General features: G+C 32.1%; 1 protein-coding gene across 1 annotated transcript; it reads left to right on the top strand.

Moving 5' to 3' along the window:
* Nucleotides 1-16,966: 16,966 nt before the first annotated feature.
* Nucleotides 16,967-19,463, top strand: LOC113389111 (interferon regulatory factor 2-binding protein 1-like). The gene is made up of 5 exons (XM_026626168.1): nucleotides 16,967-17,172; nucleotides 17,847-18,138; nucleotides 18,312-18,389; nucleotides 18,523-18,698; nucleotides 18,819-19,463. Exons 2-5 carry the CDS (start codon nucleotides 18,006-18,008, stop codon nucleotides 18,942-18,944), a joined length of 513 nt encoding a protein of 170 aa, XP_026481953.1. The 5' UTR covers nucleotides 16,967-17,172; nucleotides 17,847-18,005; the 3' UTR covers nucleotides 18,945-19,463.
* Nucleotides 19,464-20,328: the final 865 nt, after the last annotated feature.

Here is a 20,328-nt window from a genome sequence, read left to right as displayed (position 1 = left end):
GACAATCTGGAATTGTTTGACAATATTGCAACAATTTTAGACAGTCTGTAAGATTTTTAGACAGTCTGTAGCAATTTTTAGACAGTATGCAACATTTCTAGACAGTATGCAACATTTTCAGACAGTCTGCAACATTTTCAGACAGTCTGCAACATTTTCAGACAGTCTGCAACATTTTCAGACAGTCTGCAACATTTTCAGTTAGTCTTGCAGCAATTCTAGACAGTCTTGCAGCAATTCTAGACAGTATGCAGCAATTCTAGACAGTCTTGCAACAATTCTAGACAGTATGCAGCAATTTTTAGACAATCTGCAGTCATTTTTTAAAACAATCTAAAACGTTTTTAGACAGTCTGCAACTTTTTTAGACAATTTGCAACTTTTTTAGACAGTCTGCAACGTTTTTAGACAGTCTGCAACGTTTTTAGACAGTCTGCAACGTTTTTAGACAGTCTGCAGCGTTTTTAGACAGTCTGCAGCGTTTTTAGACAGTCTTGCAGCAATTTTAGACAGTCTTGCAGCAATTTTAGACAGCCTGCAGCAATTTTAGACAGCCTGCAGCAATTTTAGACAGCCTGCAGCAATTCTAGACAGTCTTGCAGCAATTCTAGACAGTCTTGCAGCAATTCTAGACAGTCTACAACATTTTTAGACAGTCTACAACATTTTTAGACAATCTTGCAACATTTCTGGACAAACCTCGAACATTTCTGGATAAACCTCAAACATTTCTGGACAATCTGCAAGATTTTTTGGCGATTTAGACAATTGTTCGCAAATCCGCAACGATTGTTGCAACATTTTCAAAAAATCTGCAATATTCTGCACTAATTATTGGACAATATACAACATTCTCTACAATCCGCAAACATAGTTGGACAATCTGCAACTTTCTCAGACAATCTGTAACATTCTCAGACAATATTGCAACATTGTTAGATCATATGCAAGAGTTTTGACAGTATCCAACAATTGTTGAACCATATGCAAGATTTTTTTACAGTCCGCAACATTGTTGAACAATCTGCAATAATTTTTAAACAACCTGCAACATTCTGCAACAATTGTTGGACAATCTGCAAAATTCTGCAACAATTGTTGGACAATCTGCGAACATTTCTGAACAATCTGCATTTTTTGAACTGTCCTGAATTTTTTCACTCTATCTACAATGTTTTTAGACAATCAGGTAATCTGCATCATTTTCAGACAATCTTGAACGTTTTCATACCTTCTAGATCATTTGCAGAATTTTTCAATACTTTTTAGAATATTTCCAAACGTTTTAGAACATATCCAGACGTTTTAAAACATTTCGAGACTCTCTAGAACAGTTTCAGCTTCTCTGAAATACTTTGATATTATCTACAACATATAGAAACATCTTCAGACTATCTAAAACATCTTCAGACTGTCTAAAACATTTTCAGACTATTTAAAACATTTTCAGACAATCTAGAACATATTCAGAACCGTTTCAGACTATGTAAGAACATCTTGTATAAATCTAGCTAGTATAGCTAGAACAACTTCAGACTATCCAGATTATTTTCAGATTATTCAGATCACTTTTAAAGACTATCTAGAACATTTTATTTGACTATCTACAAGGCTTTCGAACTATTTAGAACATTTTCAAATTGACTAGAACATCTTCAGACTATCCCAGCTCATTTTCAGATCATTCAGATCACTTTTACAGACTATCTAGAACATTTTTCGACTATGTAGGATATTGTCTCACTCTTCAGTATATTTAGAGATTATGTAGAATATTTTCAGACATTTTCAAATAACTGTGATATTTTCAGGCCATCTAGGTTAATTTCTGACTATAACTCTTCAATACTATTTTTGGACAATCTAGAACATTTTCAAACATTTTTCATACTCCCTCCATGAAGCCTAAATTATGGTATAACTCTTGCCTTGAAAGATTTACATAAACAAAAACATTTTTTATGTCAAACGCAATTTTTGCAAGTCGATATTATATGTCGATATATATATCAAAATTGTTATATGATGCATTTATTTTTATTTAAATGCTATCTTAGTAGCAAAAATAAACATGAACCATCAGTCTCCCATTATCCCCGGCTATCCCCTATGTTATGTTTATCCACATTCATCGCCGTCAATACATATTTTATTCAGCACGTAGTTGCCGGTGTATTGGTATATACCATGTACCACATACGTAGGCGCAGTGCAAAGTAGTGGTATTTTTGTTACTCGTTCAGCATCTGCAACCGAGTTGAGAGAGATGGTGGTGAAGGGGTTAGAGACACGGGCGAGATGTGTGGATGTGGATCGGATGATAAATGTGTGGCATTGGGAACATGTGATGTGTGCTATGTGCAATTCATACGAGAGAGATGTTGCAGGTGGAATTAGTAGATCGTTAAATTCTTACTCATATGTATAGTGTTGTATATATAGTGTTATGTGCAATATTAGGTTGTCAAATATCTCCCTTCCGCCATTTTTTATTATAAACCAAGAGCAAAAAAGCGGAAGGGAGATATTTGACAACCTAATATATAAATTACACATAGTGTTATGGGTAATGAAAATATTGCACATTGACGTTTTTGTACAAACATTTATAGCACGTTGTAGTCATCGCCAGAAAATCTCTAAAGTTTTAATATTTACAACATTAACTGGGATTTCTTATACCGCCTATAACCTATGTAGGATATAAATGCACACGTGGAGCCAAAAAAAGTCAAAATCGGTTCAGTAGTTTAGGAGTGCATCCCGTACAAACATCCTAAGTTAGATATAAATGCACAGGTTGAGCCAAAAAAAAAAAAGAAAAAAAGACGGTTCACACGCGATTGCAGTAAAACTTATTTGCTACTGTACAAGATGGCATTTAAGTCAAAATAAAAACATCACTAAACAATTTTGAATAATGTTCATTAGTAATATGGTAACACTCGTGATGCAATTTATTAGTGTCTACCATTGTACACATTTATATAATGATAAATTATAAATTATATATTTATGATAGCATTAAAAATATGTATAATATTCAAAAACAACAATGTAATTAAAGTCATACTTCAAATATGACATGATCGGTTTGTCATTGTAATTAGCATTTAGAAATGAATTTTCATTAGAGAAATAAAGTAATTGCTGATTAATAAATTCTATAATATTTATTAAACGCCTAAACAAATATTGTTTTCGCAACTTCACTCATGTAATTGTGTTTGAAGAACTTCATGTATTTAAAATTAACATACATTCATTGACTGCTTGTATTTTTTTACTTTTTCGCTGGCGATATAATCTCATTCTTTGAACAGCTGTAATATCTGTCTTGCTTAAATAATATTTTCCATTTTAATAACTTCGAAGATTTATAGAAACTATGAATAATATAGAAATAATTTCTAATCAATAAGCTTACGCTTAGTACACGGCACGAATGTTTAATTTGTTTTATTATTTTTAAGGAACGGGGTAAAATATTCTTCTGATTCAGACATTTTACATTAAATCAAAATTTGTACTACGATGTAACTTTAAAATGTTTATTTATCTATGCCGATTTCCTTGTTGATATCTGTACGCATATAACGACAGATCTCTATTCACTCGACACGACGACTAATCACAATCGATCCGTATAGAAATGATTTCATCGAGAGCGAATGACGAATCATTAGCACTTCCGTTGCATTTAATTAAAGAAGTTTTACTTTAAAAAATCTCTGAAAGTTTTTAGTCTTAATATTAACTTTAAGATAGTCCGCACTCCAAAAGTTTCTTATGGGTAAAAAATTTCATTTGTTTTTTAGAATTTTATAACTCAGCGACAAGTGAATCAAAATTTTGAGAATAACATTGTGTTTGCTTATTTTGATCATGAATAAAAAATGTATAACAAAAATATGACATTTTTTATAAAATAAGTACTTACTTAGGAAGAATAACCAGAAAACTTTGGTTGGTGCGCGGACTATCTTAAAGTTAATATTAGGAACTAAGGCGTAACGGACTTTCGTTGCATTTGTACGGATTTACACTCTAGTCGCGCCTAAAGAAATTTTAATTCAAAAATTCAAAATCGGTTCAGTAGTTTAGGAGTGCATTCCGGACAAACATGCATTATCCCGGTTTATTATTTATTATTACCCATTACCCAAATTTCCCGGTTTGCAATCCCAAGTGCATTCAATAACCAGTTTTGCTGTCCATCCTGACACACAATGCAGTATGTAGTAGTAGTCGTTGGTAAAATTCCTTGATGGTTCCAGAAGAACCAGTTTTGAGTTTTAGTTCATCAGCGGAGAGAAAATACGATTACATACACACACATATATATATGTATATATATATACGAGAGCGAAAAATAATCTACAAAAAATAATAAATCAACTACACTTGCGATGTAGTTGTAAATGTATAGTAGATTACGTTGACGCGGCGGCAATGTGGCTTGGCTTGGCAACAGCGCTTTTACGATGGAAAAACGTATTTATAAATATAAATTTATATATATATATATATATATATATATATATATATATATATATATATATATATATATATATAGATTTATATTTCAACCGAACAGTGCCCACAAACGTTAGGGTCTAAAATTAATTTAGATTCATGACAAACTCTTATCCTCTTGACATGGGGACAATGCATTTACTTATTATATCTCTCGTAACTTTAGAACCGTTGGTATAAAATAAATGGTATATTTGGTAAATTTGTATAAAATTGAATAATGTACAATATTTTCTAACACCATAATGACCTACAGCAACTCGGTATACTTCTTTTACGGCTTTTGAACCTTCAAAATTAAATTAGGCGTGTGAGGATGTTTGATCCAATTGACATCAGGAATGTGCATTTATGTATTATTTATAATATGTTGTAACTTTAAAACCGTTAGTGCGAAATAAATGGTTTATTTGGCAAATTTGTTCAAAATTGAATAGTCTAGAATATTTTCTAACACCATAATGCCCTACTGCAACTCGGTGTACTCCAAAATCGTCTTTGAACCTTTAAAATTAAGTTAGGCGTGTGAGGATCTTTGATCTACTTGGCATGAGGAATGTGTATTTATGTAATACATCTCTTGTAACTTTTAAACTGTTGGTATACAATAAATGGTTTATTTGGCAAATTTGTATAAAATTGAATTATCTTCAATATTTTCTAACACCATAATGACCTACAGCAACTCGGTATACTTCAAATCGCTTTGGAACCTTCAAAATTCATTTAGGCGTGTGAGGATCTTTGATCCACTTGACACGAGGAATATGTATTTATATAATACATCTCTTGTAACTTTTAAACTGTTGGTATAAAATAATTGATATATTTGGCAAATTTGTAGAAAATTGAATAATGTACAATATTTTCTAACACCATAATTTTTCATTTAATTTTCGCCCACAAATGTTAGGGTTTGCTCAAAGTTTTGAAAAACTACAACAGAAAGTCCAAAATTTAACCAGGTTGTTTTTTTGATTTACCAAGACCGTTGTTTCATAAAAGAGATATTAGCAAATGTTTTGGATTAACCTAAAATGTTGAGAAAACCAATATGAATCTTATTAGAAATCGTTAGAATCCACCAGAAGTCAAAAAACATGTCTAAAAAGTTTTTGGAAACTGGGAAGACTTTGGAGCAATGTAATAAGTTGGTAGTCCAAAGATATTTTAGTCGATTTGGCTTATTAAAAATTGTTTACTAAAGATTGCAAAAGATGTTTGTGTAAAAATCACTAACAAAATAAGTAGAATATTGTGAAAAAAAGAACAAAATACTTTAGAGTAATATTAGACATCAAATTTGTTGAAATTTCACAACAATTCGTAAACTATTTCAATTACTATCCATAATTATATTTATTTGAAGCAAATTTGGCCAATTTTTTAACTTTCAGTTGCAAAAAATTCTAAAATAAACATTGTTATCTATATCTTTACGTTTCGAAGGTTTCTGAACATTTTGGCATACCTTAGAAAAAATGGATGATGTGTGTGTGTGCGTGTGTGCGGATACAATTTTGTATCGACGATTTTGAGAACGCGATTCAATCGATTTGAAAAATTCAAAAAACATTGAATTCCTACTGATGAGGAGACGTGCTGATTAGTTTTTGGCAAAGACAGGTCCAGCCGTTTCGAAGTTACGGGATAAAAAGTGTGAAAAATAATAATTCCATTTTTGAGAGAACGGAGCGTCCGATAATAATTTATTTTTATAAAATTTCATTAAAAAATCACAAATTCTACTATCCAATTAGTAGTGATAGTATTTAGATAGTAAATTATTACAAAATTCCGTTTAAGAATCACAAATTCTATTATTCTATTTAAAAATCACAAATTCTTTCACTTTGGATTAGTGAAATTTCTACTAGTAGTTGGATAATAATTTTTTTTTTATAATTTCATTTAAAAATCACAAATTCTATTATCTATTTATTAGTAATAGTTGCTCATTAAATTCTATATAATTTTGCTATCAGTTGCGCAGTTTATTTATTTAACATTAATTTTCTAATTGTTAATTGATATATTGTTATAAAATTTTATTTAAATTTAAGAAATTCTACTAACTAGAAGAGGTTTCTTATAAGATTCCAATTAAAAATCATCGTTAGTAGTAGCAATAGTAATTTCTTATAAAAGTGGAATGATTCAAAAATAATTATTTGTTTTGACGAAATTAAGAACTTGTGAAATTTTTGCGAAGGCAGGTCTACCCTGCCAAAAAAATCAAACTATTCAAAAAAGTTTTTTTTTTCAAAAATTCTCAAAAATCTAATATTTTTAGCTTTAAAAAAAAATTAAAGATTTTTCAAAAAAAATAAATTTCTGATACAGAGAGTTCAAGTAATATACATTAAGCCACGATGCCATACACCACTAGTTTTTTATATTTCCTTACTATTAAGCAACAGTTCCCACATTTCGAAAAATAAGTTATGCGCGATATTTCATCATGTAATAACAAAAATAACATATATTTTTTGAATTATTCATATTCGGCGTTAAACAACCGCACACTCCGAATACATAATATGACTTTCTATATTTTTTGAACAACCGGTCCGTAAATAAAAAAAATATATGAAATAACAAGTGGAATAAAACCGTGGAATGCCATTGGAATCCGTTAACGAAACGAATGGATTTAATTTAAAATTAACAGTTGTGCGGTATAAATCTCTGACCTTTATACTAATTATAGTACGGAGTTAATTTGTTGTATGTCTTTTGGAATGGTTGTCGGATGTAAGGGAAATATTTGGCAAAGTTGTGGCAAAAATTTAATAATCTTCTATACCATAAACCTTTTACATATAGATATCGATTACTCGCATGCAAGTCGACTATTATAGCAACATTGTAGCACAAATTATGCACCGAGTTTTAGCTACAATTGATAAGTTGGACATAAAATAAGTGATAAGGATCCGTGATGTTTATTGCAACAACGTTGCTCATGCAATCGGGTAATGATAAAATATTTTTAAATAAATACGCCACGAGGCTGCACTGTTGCAAAAATGAATTGAAAAAAATTGCAACGATAGTAGAAAATATTTTTGGGATATAGAGACAAGTAGTATTTTTATTAAATTTTGAGAGCAAGCCATTCAACAATGTGTGGCTTCTTATATAATTCCTTAATTTGTTCCTTATAAGATTCTATCCAAAAATCACAAATTCTATCTAGTTTCTTATAAGATTCCATTACAAATTCTCATTACTTTCCATCAACAACGCAGCACAACATTATCTCTTATCACGGCGGCCTTATCCTTATCTCTCGGCGATAAAACATTTTTTTTCTCTAATGTTTAAATATAAATTATTTTTATCTGTCTTATCATTTGTTCCTACATTGCTCTTATCTAATTCTGTTTGCTTCGAAATAAACACGACGACGACGACGACGAGTACGATATTGATATTGTGTACTTTCAATTTTGTATCTCTTCTAATAAAATATAACATATAAGATAAGATAGACTTATCGGGGAATTCGATAAGAGGAAAATATCAATAACATAATTAAGGACACTTCTATCTAAAGTTCAATTGACGAGCGATAAGGAGATAAGTGATAGCGGTGGAATGGATATTATCTCTATTTGAGGTTTTGATTGGAACAGATTTGATAAATAAAAGTTTCCGAATGAGGTGTTTGTTTTTTTGACGTTGCAAGTCATTCTGAATCGTTTGGCCCATTTTTTTTTAATGTTATTAACGTTTTCTCAATTGCACCACCTATCTATAAAATTCAAGAGTCATTTAGTGCCTAGACGTTTTTTTCAAATTAGTGGATAAGTGCAAAATCGTTTCGGCAAAAATCCCGAAACGATTTTGAAAAATCCATAACGCCCGGTTAGGACACGTTCTCAATAATTAAAAACAAATACACATATTAGAAAGTTCATGCAACTTGCCTTAAGGCAAAATGTCACATACTTTTCAATTTGGAATTAAATACAATATCAAGCGACGAGGTAAATTATTGCAAAATAAATTAATTCATTTGTACATATAGTAAATATTAAAAATTTATAGATTAAAAAATTGTAAGCTTTTGGTTCAGGAATGTTCAGAATTTTTGTGTGTATGTAGATGTGAATACAATTTTTATATATCTTTACGTTTCAAACGTTTCTGAACATTTTGGCATGCATTAGAAAAAATTGATGTATGTGTGTGTGAGTAAATGAACAACTCATGAAATTTTAAGGAAGGCAAGTCCAGCGTTTCTGGAGATCGAATAAAAAAAAGTAAAAAATAATGCCATTTGGCGGTCAAAAATATGCATCGAACGTATGCAAATCATATTATCAGATTTTTCTTAACTTTCCGTAGGATAAGTTATAGTAATCGCAAAAAAATCGAAAATGAAAATTTTTATATATCTTTACGTTTCAAAGATTTCTGAATATTCTGGCATACCTTAGAAAAAATGTATGTGTACGTGTGTGTGTGTACGTGTGTGTGTGTACGTGTGTGTGTGTTTGTGTGCGGATACAAATTTTCGTCGACGATTTCGGGAACACCGATTAACCTATATGAATAATTCAAAAAACATTCGATTCGTATTGATAAGGAGACGTGCTGATTAGTTGTTGGCGAAGGCAGGTCTAGCCGTTCCGAAGATACGGTGCAAAAAGTGCCAAAAATGGAAACTCAGTTTTTAAGAGAACGGAGCGGCCGATTTTAAATAAAAACCTTTTATTTGTATTGACAAAATGAAGAACTGATCAAATTTTCATAAAGGCAGGTCTCGCGATTTCGGAGATCTAGCAAAAAAAAGTAAAAAAATGACATTTTGAGGTCAAAAATGTTCATTGGACATATGCACATCAAATTATTAGATATTTTATAGAGATTTTAATAATGTGTACACATTTTGTGTAATTTTTTTTGGGTTCCGTACCAAGATTTTTAATTACGGTACGGGAAGTTCCGGCAATTTGCCTTAAGGCACGATGTCATGCGCCCCACTAGTTTTATATAATTTGAATAAACGTTACTGTTTTATACGAGTAAACTCGTTAATACAGAAAATTCAGCCGCTTTTTCATGACGAATATATTCGTCAACTGGTGACGACTAAGAGGCTTTATTACGTTCTCGAAGAATATTTTGTTTTTGCGAAAAAATCGTATTTGTTAATTTTATATTTCTGAGTCATTTTGAATCGAATGATACCAAAGTTTTTTGTGTATGTGTGAGTCGATTCAAGGATGTTACTGCAACTTGCCTTAAGGCAAAATGCCACTTACAACTAGTTAAGCTTTTCAGATCCGGAATACTAATAAAAATTTGGCAATAAAGTCACGGTCTTTAATAGATTACTAATCGATGATTCATCTCGTATCCAAAATTTCATTCACACACATCACTCCTCCTCCTGCTCTGACTACGTAGTCATCGTCGTCGTCGTCGCAAGTCACGCTACACGTACAGCTATGCGCCATGCGCGAGATCATCTCTTAACCACTCGCTAACTAGTGTTAGAACAAAATATCGAGTACTGAGTAAATATCGATACTTTGTGGTCGATAGTGAGTACGTTTGGTATCGATTTTTTAGCTCGATCTATTTGCCAATATCGATTCTTTTCGTCGATAGTACTCAAAAAGAATCGACAGCGTAATCTATTACCACCACTCATCGACCAACTATTGACACCACTCATTGCCAAATGCAAAGCAATAGTCCCTCTAGGTGGTCATAATTATTCAAAGAAGTGTCAAAAAATGATCCCGAAGGGTCATTAGTCTCAGAATTTATTGCTCAAAAACCCAAAATGAATATGACCACACTAATAAATAAAGATGTTTATTTATTACTCTTATGTAAAATGAAACGGTTTTTTAAAGTACCAAAATGTTTTATAAAAACATATTCAACAATCGAAGTATGATTATTTAAAATAATAAAATACTAATATATTGAAATGGATGAGTATTATTATTTGAAATAATTATATTTCCATTCTTTTTTACGCAAAATGCTAATATATTGAAATGGATGAGTATTATTATTTGAAATAATTATATTTCGATTCTTTTTTACGAAAAATACTAATATATTGAAATGGATGAGTATTATTATTTGAAATAATTATATTTCGATTCTTTTTTATGCAAAATACTCATGTATTGAAATTTTTGAATATCGACATGCAAACATATGGGTTTGAGTTTCTCGGAACCATTTAAACTTTAAATCCCATCGCTCCGAAGGGATGTTTCTCTACAAGTGGCGAAATATTATCTTGACCGTCATTAAACTGAATGTTTATTGCTTTCCAAAGAGCTTCATATTGCACTTTTATGTAAACATGTAACGACTTTTTAAAGTTGCTAAAATTATTCATATAAAAATATTCAACAATTATAAAATATTATTTTACTTAAAAATATTAAAAATATTATTGTACTTAAAAATACTTAAAAAGTATTGCTTTTTGAATACAGTATCAGACTATTATATTGTTTTAATAAAAAATACTCAACTATTATAACTTGTCTTTTTTTTTGAAAAATGATTGAATTTGAAATTAGTATTGAAAAATTACTGTTAAAATTTTACAATATTGAAAATGATTCTGATTTAACACATCAGATACGAGCAATAGAATTCATTCTAATATTGTGATATGATATTTAATTAGTTTTAGATCTTTCTTGCACTTATGTTTGATTTTTATGAAAAGTACTCAAAATTCGATATTGAGTACTATCTATACTTTCGCCACGATATTTTTTTGGCAACGATATTTTGATTAGATCCTTTTTAAAGTACTCAATATCGATCTTTTGCCTCGATACTTCTAACACTAGCTCGAACTCGCTAACCGATTCGGCCGTTCGTTGGGTCGTTCAGTCGGTCGTTCGGTCGGTCGTTCGGTCGGTCGTTCCGTCGGCCTCACTTCTTCACGTTCTTGGCAACGGATATTCGCCTCTGACGTCACACGCAGGCACGTTTGGTGTGTGTGTTGCGCTGGCTCATATCAGTCGACGTCCGCTACTTGCCGCTAGGTCGCCGAGAACGTGCCGCGGCGCTGTGTTTCACATTCTATCTGTGCTATCGGTTTTATTCCGTTGGTTGGGATAGACCGAGAGCTGGGGACGAAAGTGGAAAGGAAGTACTTGTTGTGCCTTCAAGGAAATAGCAGGAACTTCCCATTTACTGTTTTGAAGCAATCACCCTGCATAGATGTTTTAGACTCGAAATGTGTAAACATTGGTATAGAACCCATATAAATGTACACAAAATTTGTACTTATTATTGTCATCTCTAAACTAGCTGTAAGTGGAATTCTGTCTCAAGGCAATTAAGGCATCGTGCCTTAAGGCAAATTGCTGGAACTTCCCGTACCAAAAATTTATATTTTTTTTTAAAACGATTAATATTTTTGAAGAAAATTCTTCGAAAATATTAGATTTTTGAGAAACTATAAATTTGACAAAAAATTATTTTTTTTTTGAAAAAAAAAAAATGTTTTCTCCATTTTGATATATTGGGGAAATTCTTAACTTTTTTTCAAAGCAGGGAAACTGCTTTAACTACATAAAGACGAAATATCGAAGCACGTATGCGCCGCGTCGCCGTCCAACGCGTAAACATTGGTACGGAACCCATAGGAATGTAAACAAAATTTATACTTACTGTTAAAATCTCTAAAAAAAATATATGATAATTTGATGTGCATATGTCTAATGATCATTTTTGACCGCCATATGGCACTTTTTTTTACTTTTTTTACTCGATCTCCAAAACCGCTAGTTCTGCCTTTTTGAAAATTTGATCAGTTCAGTTCATCTTGTAAATGCAAGTAAAATGTTTTTTGAATTATTAAATTCGGTCGCTCCGTTCTCTTAAAAACTGAGTTACCGTTTTTAGCACTTTTTTCCCCATATCTTCAGAACGACTAGACTTGCCTTTGCCAAAAACTAATCAGCACGTCTCCTTGTTCATACGAATCGAATGTTTTTTGAATTATTCAAATCGCTTCATCCGTGTTCCCGAAATCGTCGACGAAAATTTGTATCCGCACACACACACACATACATCCATTGTTTCTAAGGTATGCCAAAATGTTCAAAAACCTCTGAAACGTGAAGATATATAAAAATTTATTTTTCGATTTTCTTGCGATTACTATAACTTACCCTACGGGAAGTTAATTAATGATTAACAAATTTAAAACTTACGGAAAGACAATTGTAAACCGAACTTACAAGAAAAAATTTAAACGCCAAATATAAATAAACTAAAAAAAATGTTTATAAAAAATGTATACAAATGTCAACAAAAATCAAATATAAGTATTTGAATGTATATAGTTTAAATGTACATTTTCTTATTATTTATGTATGCATTACATACTGTTAACTTCACTACAAGTCGAATTAGATCATTAATTCAGAAATAAACATAAATAGTGGTGTATGGCATCGTGAAAAAATTCTTGAAAAAAAATTTTAACTTCCCTTTAGGGTAAGTTATAGTAATAGTAAAAAAAATCATAAACGAAAATTTGTATATATCTTTACGTTTCAAAGGTTTCTGAATATTTTGGCATACCTTAGAAAAAATGGATGTATGTGCGGATATAATTTTTTTTGATAACTTTGGAAATTTTAGAACTCATTTAAATCGGTTGATCCATAGTGTCGAAAATAAAGAAAAAATTTTTTTAAACTATACATATGAGTGAACTCAAATTCCTGTGTATAAGTTTCGGAGTGCCAGTTAACGGACTTCCGTTTAACGATGACCAGATGTATCAGATTATATAAAACCAGTTCAAGACATTTTTAAGTTGCCGTTAAAATGAACAGAACTTTATCAGATCTCTCAAAAATTGACCGAAATCTTACAATATACGAATATACCTTTCTATTAATATTAAATTAATTATTAAAAACCTTAAGAAACTAGGTTCAAGAGACATTTTTTCTTAAGAAAAGTTGCAAAACGCTTATTCATATTTAGCGTGGAAAGTTTGAGACTGGAAATGCTAAGAAAACAAAATGCAAGAGCAAGTCGGATTTTCTGGCAAGAATATGAACTTTTCTTTGGGGCTGTTGAAAATATCAAGACACTTTTATTTTTAATCAATACTAAACAATATACAGTAGAACCTCGATTATCCGGAACTCAGTTATACGGATTTGCGATTATCCGGACTACTAACCGCGACAGAATTATATGTATGTACATACTTACAATTCGAATTTTTTCTCGATTTATGTTGCAGTTCAGTATATGTATGTAATGCAATCTAAAAAAATATATATGACATACATAAGGAATTGTTAATTTCTTATTAAACATTGATTTTCGTTGATATCTATGTATGTATTTAGTATTTATAATAAATACACATAATTATTCTTCATACTTTGGATTATCCGGATTTTCGATTATCCAGATGCCTATAGACAACAAGTAGTCCGGTTAATCGAGGTTCTACTGTACTACCATGTTGTATCGATAAAAATGCGGTTTCAATTCATCACTTATTATTTTCAATCATTTCCGTTGTGGTCAAAATCAAACAAACATCAAACATAAATCGATTCATCATCACCCCGATCCATTTCCTTTGGTGGTATTTAATTTTTAAATCCTGTATCTGTGTATCTAAATTCCCCGACAACGACTGCTCGAATCAGGCAACGTCGCCGCAGTAACAAACGGCCGCCGATTGTTTTGTTTCCCCGAAGAGAGCGCCAGACCGTGTCTGCGAATGCGCAAGCGTGGGCAAACAGACGGTAGGACGACGGTCAAAGCTAATACTGGGAAAACAGAGTAAACGGAGTAATGGGCCGATTTAAAATTAGTGAAGGATTTGTTCCTAGTAGACAAAATGTGAAAACTTATTAGATTAGATGACATTGTTTGTATATGTTTGAATGAAATATATATAAACAAAATCTAATTAAGCGGACTTATTGTTAGAATGAACATATCTTATATCAAATGCATCAATTTTTCGTTCGCGAAATGTATGCAGTGAGTTAACAATTTTATGGTTCATGTAGTATCAACTATACAAACATAAACAATATTTAAAAAAACGATTCGAACCCAATCAGTTTTGACTTTCTTATCTACTAACGCAAATTGCGGTGACGCGCCAACCAATTGTTATGCCATCTCTCGGATTCATCCCTTATTATAAAACAACATGTGGTAACACTAAAGGATTCGTAACACTGTGGTACCCCTTTGGCAACACTGTTTCCGCCACAGAGGAGCAAGGGCAGTTCATGGGCAGTCTCAATTCAACCATTATAGAAAACACTTGCATTTTATTGTAAATTCCGTCTGATTGTTCATAAATATATTCTATGTAATGTGTAAGTCTTTTATTTATTGTAACTACTAACGACATGCTCACGCATAACTCTATGAGCGGATGTCTAGGATCTAATGGGAATTTCTGCACTTTTTGATCAGTATCTTCGAAATGGTTGGACCTGCTTATACCAAAAACTAATCAGCATGTCTCCTTATCAATACGAATCGAATGTTTTTTCGAATTATTCGAATCGGTTGATCGGTGTTCCCGAAATCGCCGACGAAAATTTGTATCCGCGCACACACACAAATTCATAAACACAAACCTTTCCATGATAAAGCTTAAAGTTCCTTGAAATAATCCATTAAACTGGTATTAAAAATTATAAAATTTATTCAAGATGTACATTTCGGTGAAAATCATTTATTGGAAAGAGACAAATGTACTAGTTACTAGTTGTAAGTGGCATCTTGCCTTTTGTGTAAATAATCAAGTCAATAATATTTCAATATATTAATTAACTTCCCGTAGGGCAAGTTATAGTAATCGCAAAAAATCGAAAATAAATTTTTTTATATATCTTCACGTTTCAAAGGTTTCTGAACATTTTGGCATACCTTGGAAAAAATGGATGTATGTGTGTGTGTGTGCGCGGAAATAAATTTTCGTCGACGATTTCAGGAACACGGATGAAGCGATTTGAATAATTCAAAAATCATTCGATTCGTATTGATAATGAGACGTGCTGATTAGTTTTTGGCAAAGGCAGGTCTAGCCGTTCCGAAGATACGAGGCAAAAAGTGCCAAAAACGATAACTCAGTTTTTAAGAGAACGGAGCGTCCGATTTTAATAATTCAAAAAACATTTTAAGATGAAGAACTGATTAAATTTTTGGGAAGGCAGGTCCAGCGGTTATGGACTTTCAATAAAAATAAGTTTAAAAAATGCCATTTGGCGGTCCAAGATGCTTATTGGACATATGCACATCAAATTATCAGATATATTTATGGAGATCTTAATAATGTGTACACATTTTGTGTAGTTTTTTTAGTTCCGATTGTCTGAAAATAGCATATATTGCCTTAAAATATTCTAAATCGCCTCAAAATAGCCTAGATCACCTTAAAATAGTCTAAATCACCTTAAAATAGTCTCTGAAAATGTTCGAGATGGTCTGGAATCTGGAAATGCTCTGAATATACCGAAAATAGTCTAAATCATCTTAAAATATTCTAGATAGCCTAAAAAAAAGTTCTGAATGGTTTAAAAATGTTATGGATAATCTGAAAATGTTCTAGATAATGTAAAAATGTTTTACATACTCTCAAAATGTTTTAGATCGTCTGAAAATGTTGCAAATTATATGAAAACGTAAATTGGTTGGCAATTGTAAACCTAACTGAAACAAAATCTAACATTGGCATAGTTTTTGGAAAAACTAGGGAAAAAAGTAAAGTAGGTCGAAAATCTTAACAATTGATAATTGTTTATAAAATTAACAAGTCTCAAACAATACGACTAAAAAGCATATATTTTTAATATATTATTAAACTATAAAAAGCTTAGTAATTTTAATTTTAAATTAAAATGCAATTCGTCCGTTAATCAAGATAATTAATTACGGTATATTAAAAAAATATTACTAATAAAATTATACTAATGAGCAAAAATATTTATGTTATGAGTTTAGTTTAGAATACATGTGCATTTACTTTTTGTCCTAATTTAATTATACAGATATCCATTTCTTCTTTAGTGACCCATAAATTTTCCAAAATTTAATACAAGGCTCTTCGCATTACATTATTATTTGCTATTCTGATAGACAGGTGTATATTTTAAAAATTAGCACAAATCGACAATGTTTAATTTATTTATTCGCGAAACAAGGACAGATTTGTTATTCCTGAATAAATAATATATAGTCGGATCGTGGAGGAAAGTTACATAATAATTATAAATGTATATATATATATATATATATATATATAAAATTATATTTATAATATGTATTTTTCTCCGAAGTCGTTTCTTATATTTTATCTTAAATTATACTCATTTTCCTTCAATTCGCGTCTATATCTTTTATCTAAATATGATTTTTCCCCGCGTATAGAGTTGCTGACCCTCCGATCGACCAGCAATGGCACCAGCAACACCAACAATTCTCAACAGCAACAACAGCAACAACAACAACAGCAACAGCAACAACAAAATTGGCGAAGTTGCACCCCGTACGATATTCAATATAAGACGAATGAGAAAGTCAAGTCCACTAGCCCTGACACTAATGCAGGGATACGAACCGCGGACGTCTTGATTAAAGGTTTGAGAAAAATAGAAAAAATTTAAAAAAAAATAAAAATAAAAATATAAATTAATTATTAAAGTATTAAAGTATTCAATTGTTTTTATTAGAATTGTTTGAAACGGTTTGAAGTTTTAGATTCTTATGAAACAAGTACAGAATTCTGTAGCAATATTTGATGTTGATTTTAAAGTATACCGAGTTGCTGTAGAGGCTTTTGTTGTTAGCAAAAGTTGTTGCTTATTCAATTTGGAACAAATTTGCTTCATACCTCATTTAAATTAACCGAACGGTTTATGATTTATACACGATGCAAGATAAAAATGTAGCTCCAGCTTGCACATACAATTATCTTATTTCAATTGCTATTTTAAAGTATACCTAGTTACTGTAGGGCATTATGATGTGAGACAATATTATAGATTATTTAATTTTGCACAAATTTGCCAAATATTTCATCGATTTTCCATCAACTGTTCAAAAGTTACAACCAATTCAACAATCCTCTATCTCTTCCAATTTAACCATCACCCATACTCTCTTCTATACTTGTACAAGAGCAGTACCTATTTGTAATTCCTAGGGCCTTTTAATGTTAGACAATACTGTAGTTCATGTAATTTCGCACAAATTTGCCAAATATTCAATCGAATTTCCATCTAACCGATCTAACAATCCTTTATCTCTTCCAGGTTATCCATCAGCAATACCTCTAGTACCAGTATCAGTTTCTGCGAGCGCAGTTGCAGTTGGTGTTGATCAATCAGGTGTCCAAAATCCTCAACAGCAGCAACAAATGCTGTCCCAGCAGCCTCAACAAAGTCCAATGGCGGCTTTAATGTCAGTGGCTGATGCTTTGCCTCCAGGAAGTCCCAGAAGTTCTACAAGCAGTGGCGGACCTAGTCCTCCGGGGCCTCCTCAGGGCGTTCCGCCCCCCTGTGAGGTCTGCCAGTAGGGGATCGCAACATTCTCCAAACTCTTCAGGTAGGGGAAAAGATAGTAGATGGAAGAAAGCTTGTTCAAATTTATTTTGATCTTATTTATCAAACAGGATTTTATTCTATAAATATTACATTCGGAATTCCACAAGGTTCAATACTTAGACCCATTATCATTCCTTATTTTTATTCTTTACTAATCTTGTATCCTTTATCTAGGTTCTTCGAGTGGTCGCCGCTCCTCCGGCTCCCGCCACGTATCCTCCACAACAGTGACCTCCAGCGAAGGAGTGGCCTCCACAGGAAGCGCCAACCCAGCCCCTCCAGGAAGTCAAACAGCAGCAGCAACCCCAGGACTCCTCCGCCGGATCCATGGAGCAAAGAGGCGGAGGCACCCCTTTGGGCGCCCAACCGGGTACAGGTGTCCCTCCGCAGGGCGCCGGAGCACCCCCGCCGCCCGGCTCGGGAAATCCGACATTGAAATGCACGATTTGCCAGGAGCGATTGGAGGACACGCATTTTGTGCAGTGCCCGTCGATCGGACATCACAAATTCTGCTTCCCTTGCTCCAGGGATAGTATTAAGAGACAGGGCTCGGGATCGGAGGTAAGGAGGAGAAATGACACGCAATTTTTACAATAATTTTTTTTAGCAAAATCAACCCCGCGAGTCCATATACATAAAATAGTTCTTTTATACTTTTATATTAATTATTTCCTTTCCCAGGTCTATTGTCCAAGTGGAGAAAAGTGCCCCCTTGCCAACAGCACTGTTCCATGGGCCTTCATGCAGGGCGAAATTGCAACCATCCTCGGAGACGAAGTCAAAATAAAAAAGGAGCGCGAAACATAAACCTGTCAGGATATTCGGGAACTGCAGAGTTCCCGCTCGATATCCTCCTTTTATCAATCAATAACTGATGATGATGTGCCGAAACGTCGGCGAACTCGAAAGCCGTCGTGGCACAAAAAAGTATCACAAAAAGCACGTCGTAGGACGTGACAAGATAAACAAAACAACAGGGCAAGAGGCTCTTGTTCAATAATAAAAAACGACTCATGGTCAAGGTTATAACCGACAAAACAAGCTCACATACAATGAGTCTACTTAAAACTGCGATTTGTACATACAGTCATATTTAATTTTTTTTTTAGTTTAGACTAAGTTTTAACCGCGGGGGGCGTGAATAAAGTATTATTATATTTCTTTGTGTTTTTAGTATTTTCTAGTCTTTGCAAATTATTTGGAAAGGTAATAATATATTAAATATAATAAGGGCTGTGATTGATGATTAACTTTTTGGATCGACCAAGGTCTATTGATGACCATGTGTTCCAACAATTCTTCTCTTGAATGTTTTAAGTGTTAGTAGAGGGTAGGATATAAGTGTTGTGATTCAGATTTTAAAATTTTCGGTTCGATTTTGATGAAATCTTTAGGTGGATAATAAAAATTAAGCATTAAGGGATGTTTGGGTATTGTAAAAGATAATGGAATTTCTGTCCTCCTATCTTTCCATACTCGGACATGTCTTAATTCATAAAAGTAAATATAAAAACCAAAGAAATACAATAATCAAAAAGAAACCCTTACCTGCAACAGTGTTTTCCCAATTTTTATTTCAATTAAATCCTTTTGATGTCATAAATGCTGCTGCTGTCGTAGTATTGCAAAAAATCAAGATGTAGATCATCGCAAATATTAAATGTCATTAGAACCTGCAATAGAAATTAATATAAATAATATTAGTGAAATGGAGTATGCAAATTTTGAAGGATTTTAAAAAATATTATTTTGATAAAGGATTGTTTGTGCAAAACGTTTTGTAATAGTAAAGATTTTTATTAGTTTTCAATCCTGATTTGAATCAGTTTTGAGAGTCGGTAGGGACTCATTCCACTTCTGGCGCGTTAGACAGAGAGCTGAAAGCCAAATCGGGCGTAAGATATTAATACTTATGATAACCAATATATTTTTTAGATTCAGAATATGTTTTTATTCTTCGAATTATTTTGGAAATGCTATTACGCGATTCATCCCACTTCTGATTCGTTAGACAGAGAGCTTTTTGGTAACAAATGTATTTTTTATATCACAGAATATGTTTCATATTTGTTTTTATTTTTTGTATTACTTTAAAAATACCATTTTGCGACCCATTCCACTTCTGAAAAAAAAATTATTCTTTGAATTTTAAGCAAAAGAGTGAAATGAAGATGTATTTATTTTAAAAATA

Source organism: Ctenocephalides felis, unplaced genomic scaffold (assembly GCF_003426905.1).
Source record: "Ctenocephalides felis isolate EL2017-DRISC unplaced genomic scaffold, ASM342690v1 CF-g0.4_SCAFFOLD_03573, whole genome shotgun sequence".
Taxonomy (NCBI): domain Eukaryota; kingdom Metazoa; phylum Arthropoda; class Insecta; order Siphonaptera; family Pulicidae; genus Ctenocephalides; species Ctenocephalides felis.
The sequence above is the reverse complement of the archived record's forward strand: the minus strand, read 5'-3'. Positions and strand labels throughout refer to the sequence as shown.

Bases quoted from the DNA above. Each gene is read 5' to 3' on its own strand.
- LOC113389111 (XM_026626168.1), top strand. From the start codon at position 18,006: ATGCTTTGCCTCCAGGAAGTCCCAGAAGTTCTACAAGCAGTGGCGGAC. The intron at 18,139-18,311 runs GTAGGGGAAAAG...TCCTTTATCTAG, and splicing joins ACATTCTCCAAACTCTTCAG to GTTCTTCGAGTGGTCGCCGC. The intron at 18,390-18,522 runs CCACAGGAAGCG...CAGGTGTCCCTC, and splicing joins CTCCAGCGAAGGAGTGGCCT to CGCAGGGCGCCGGAGCACCC.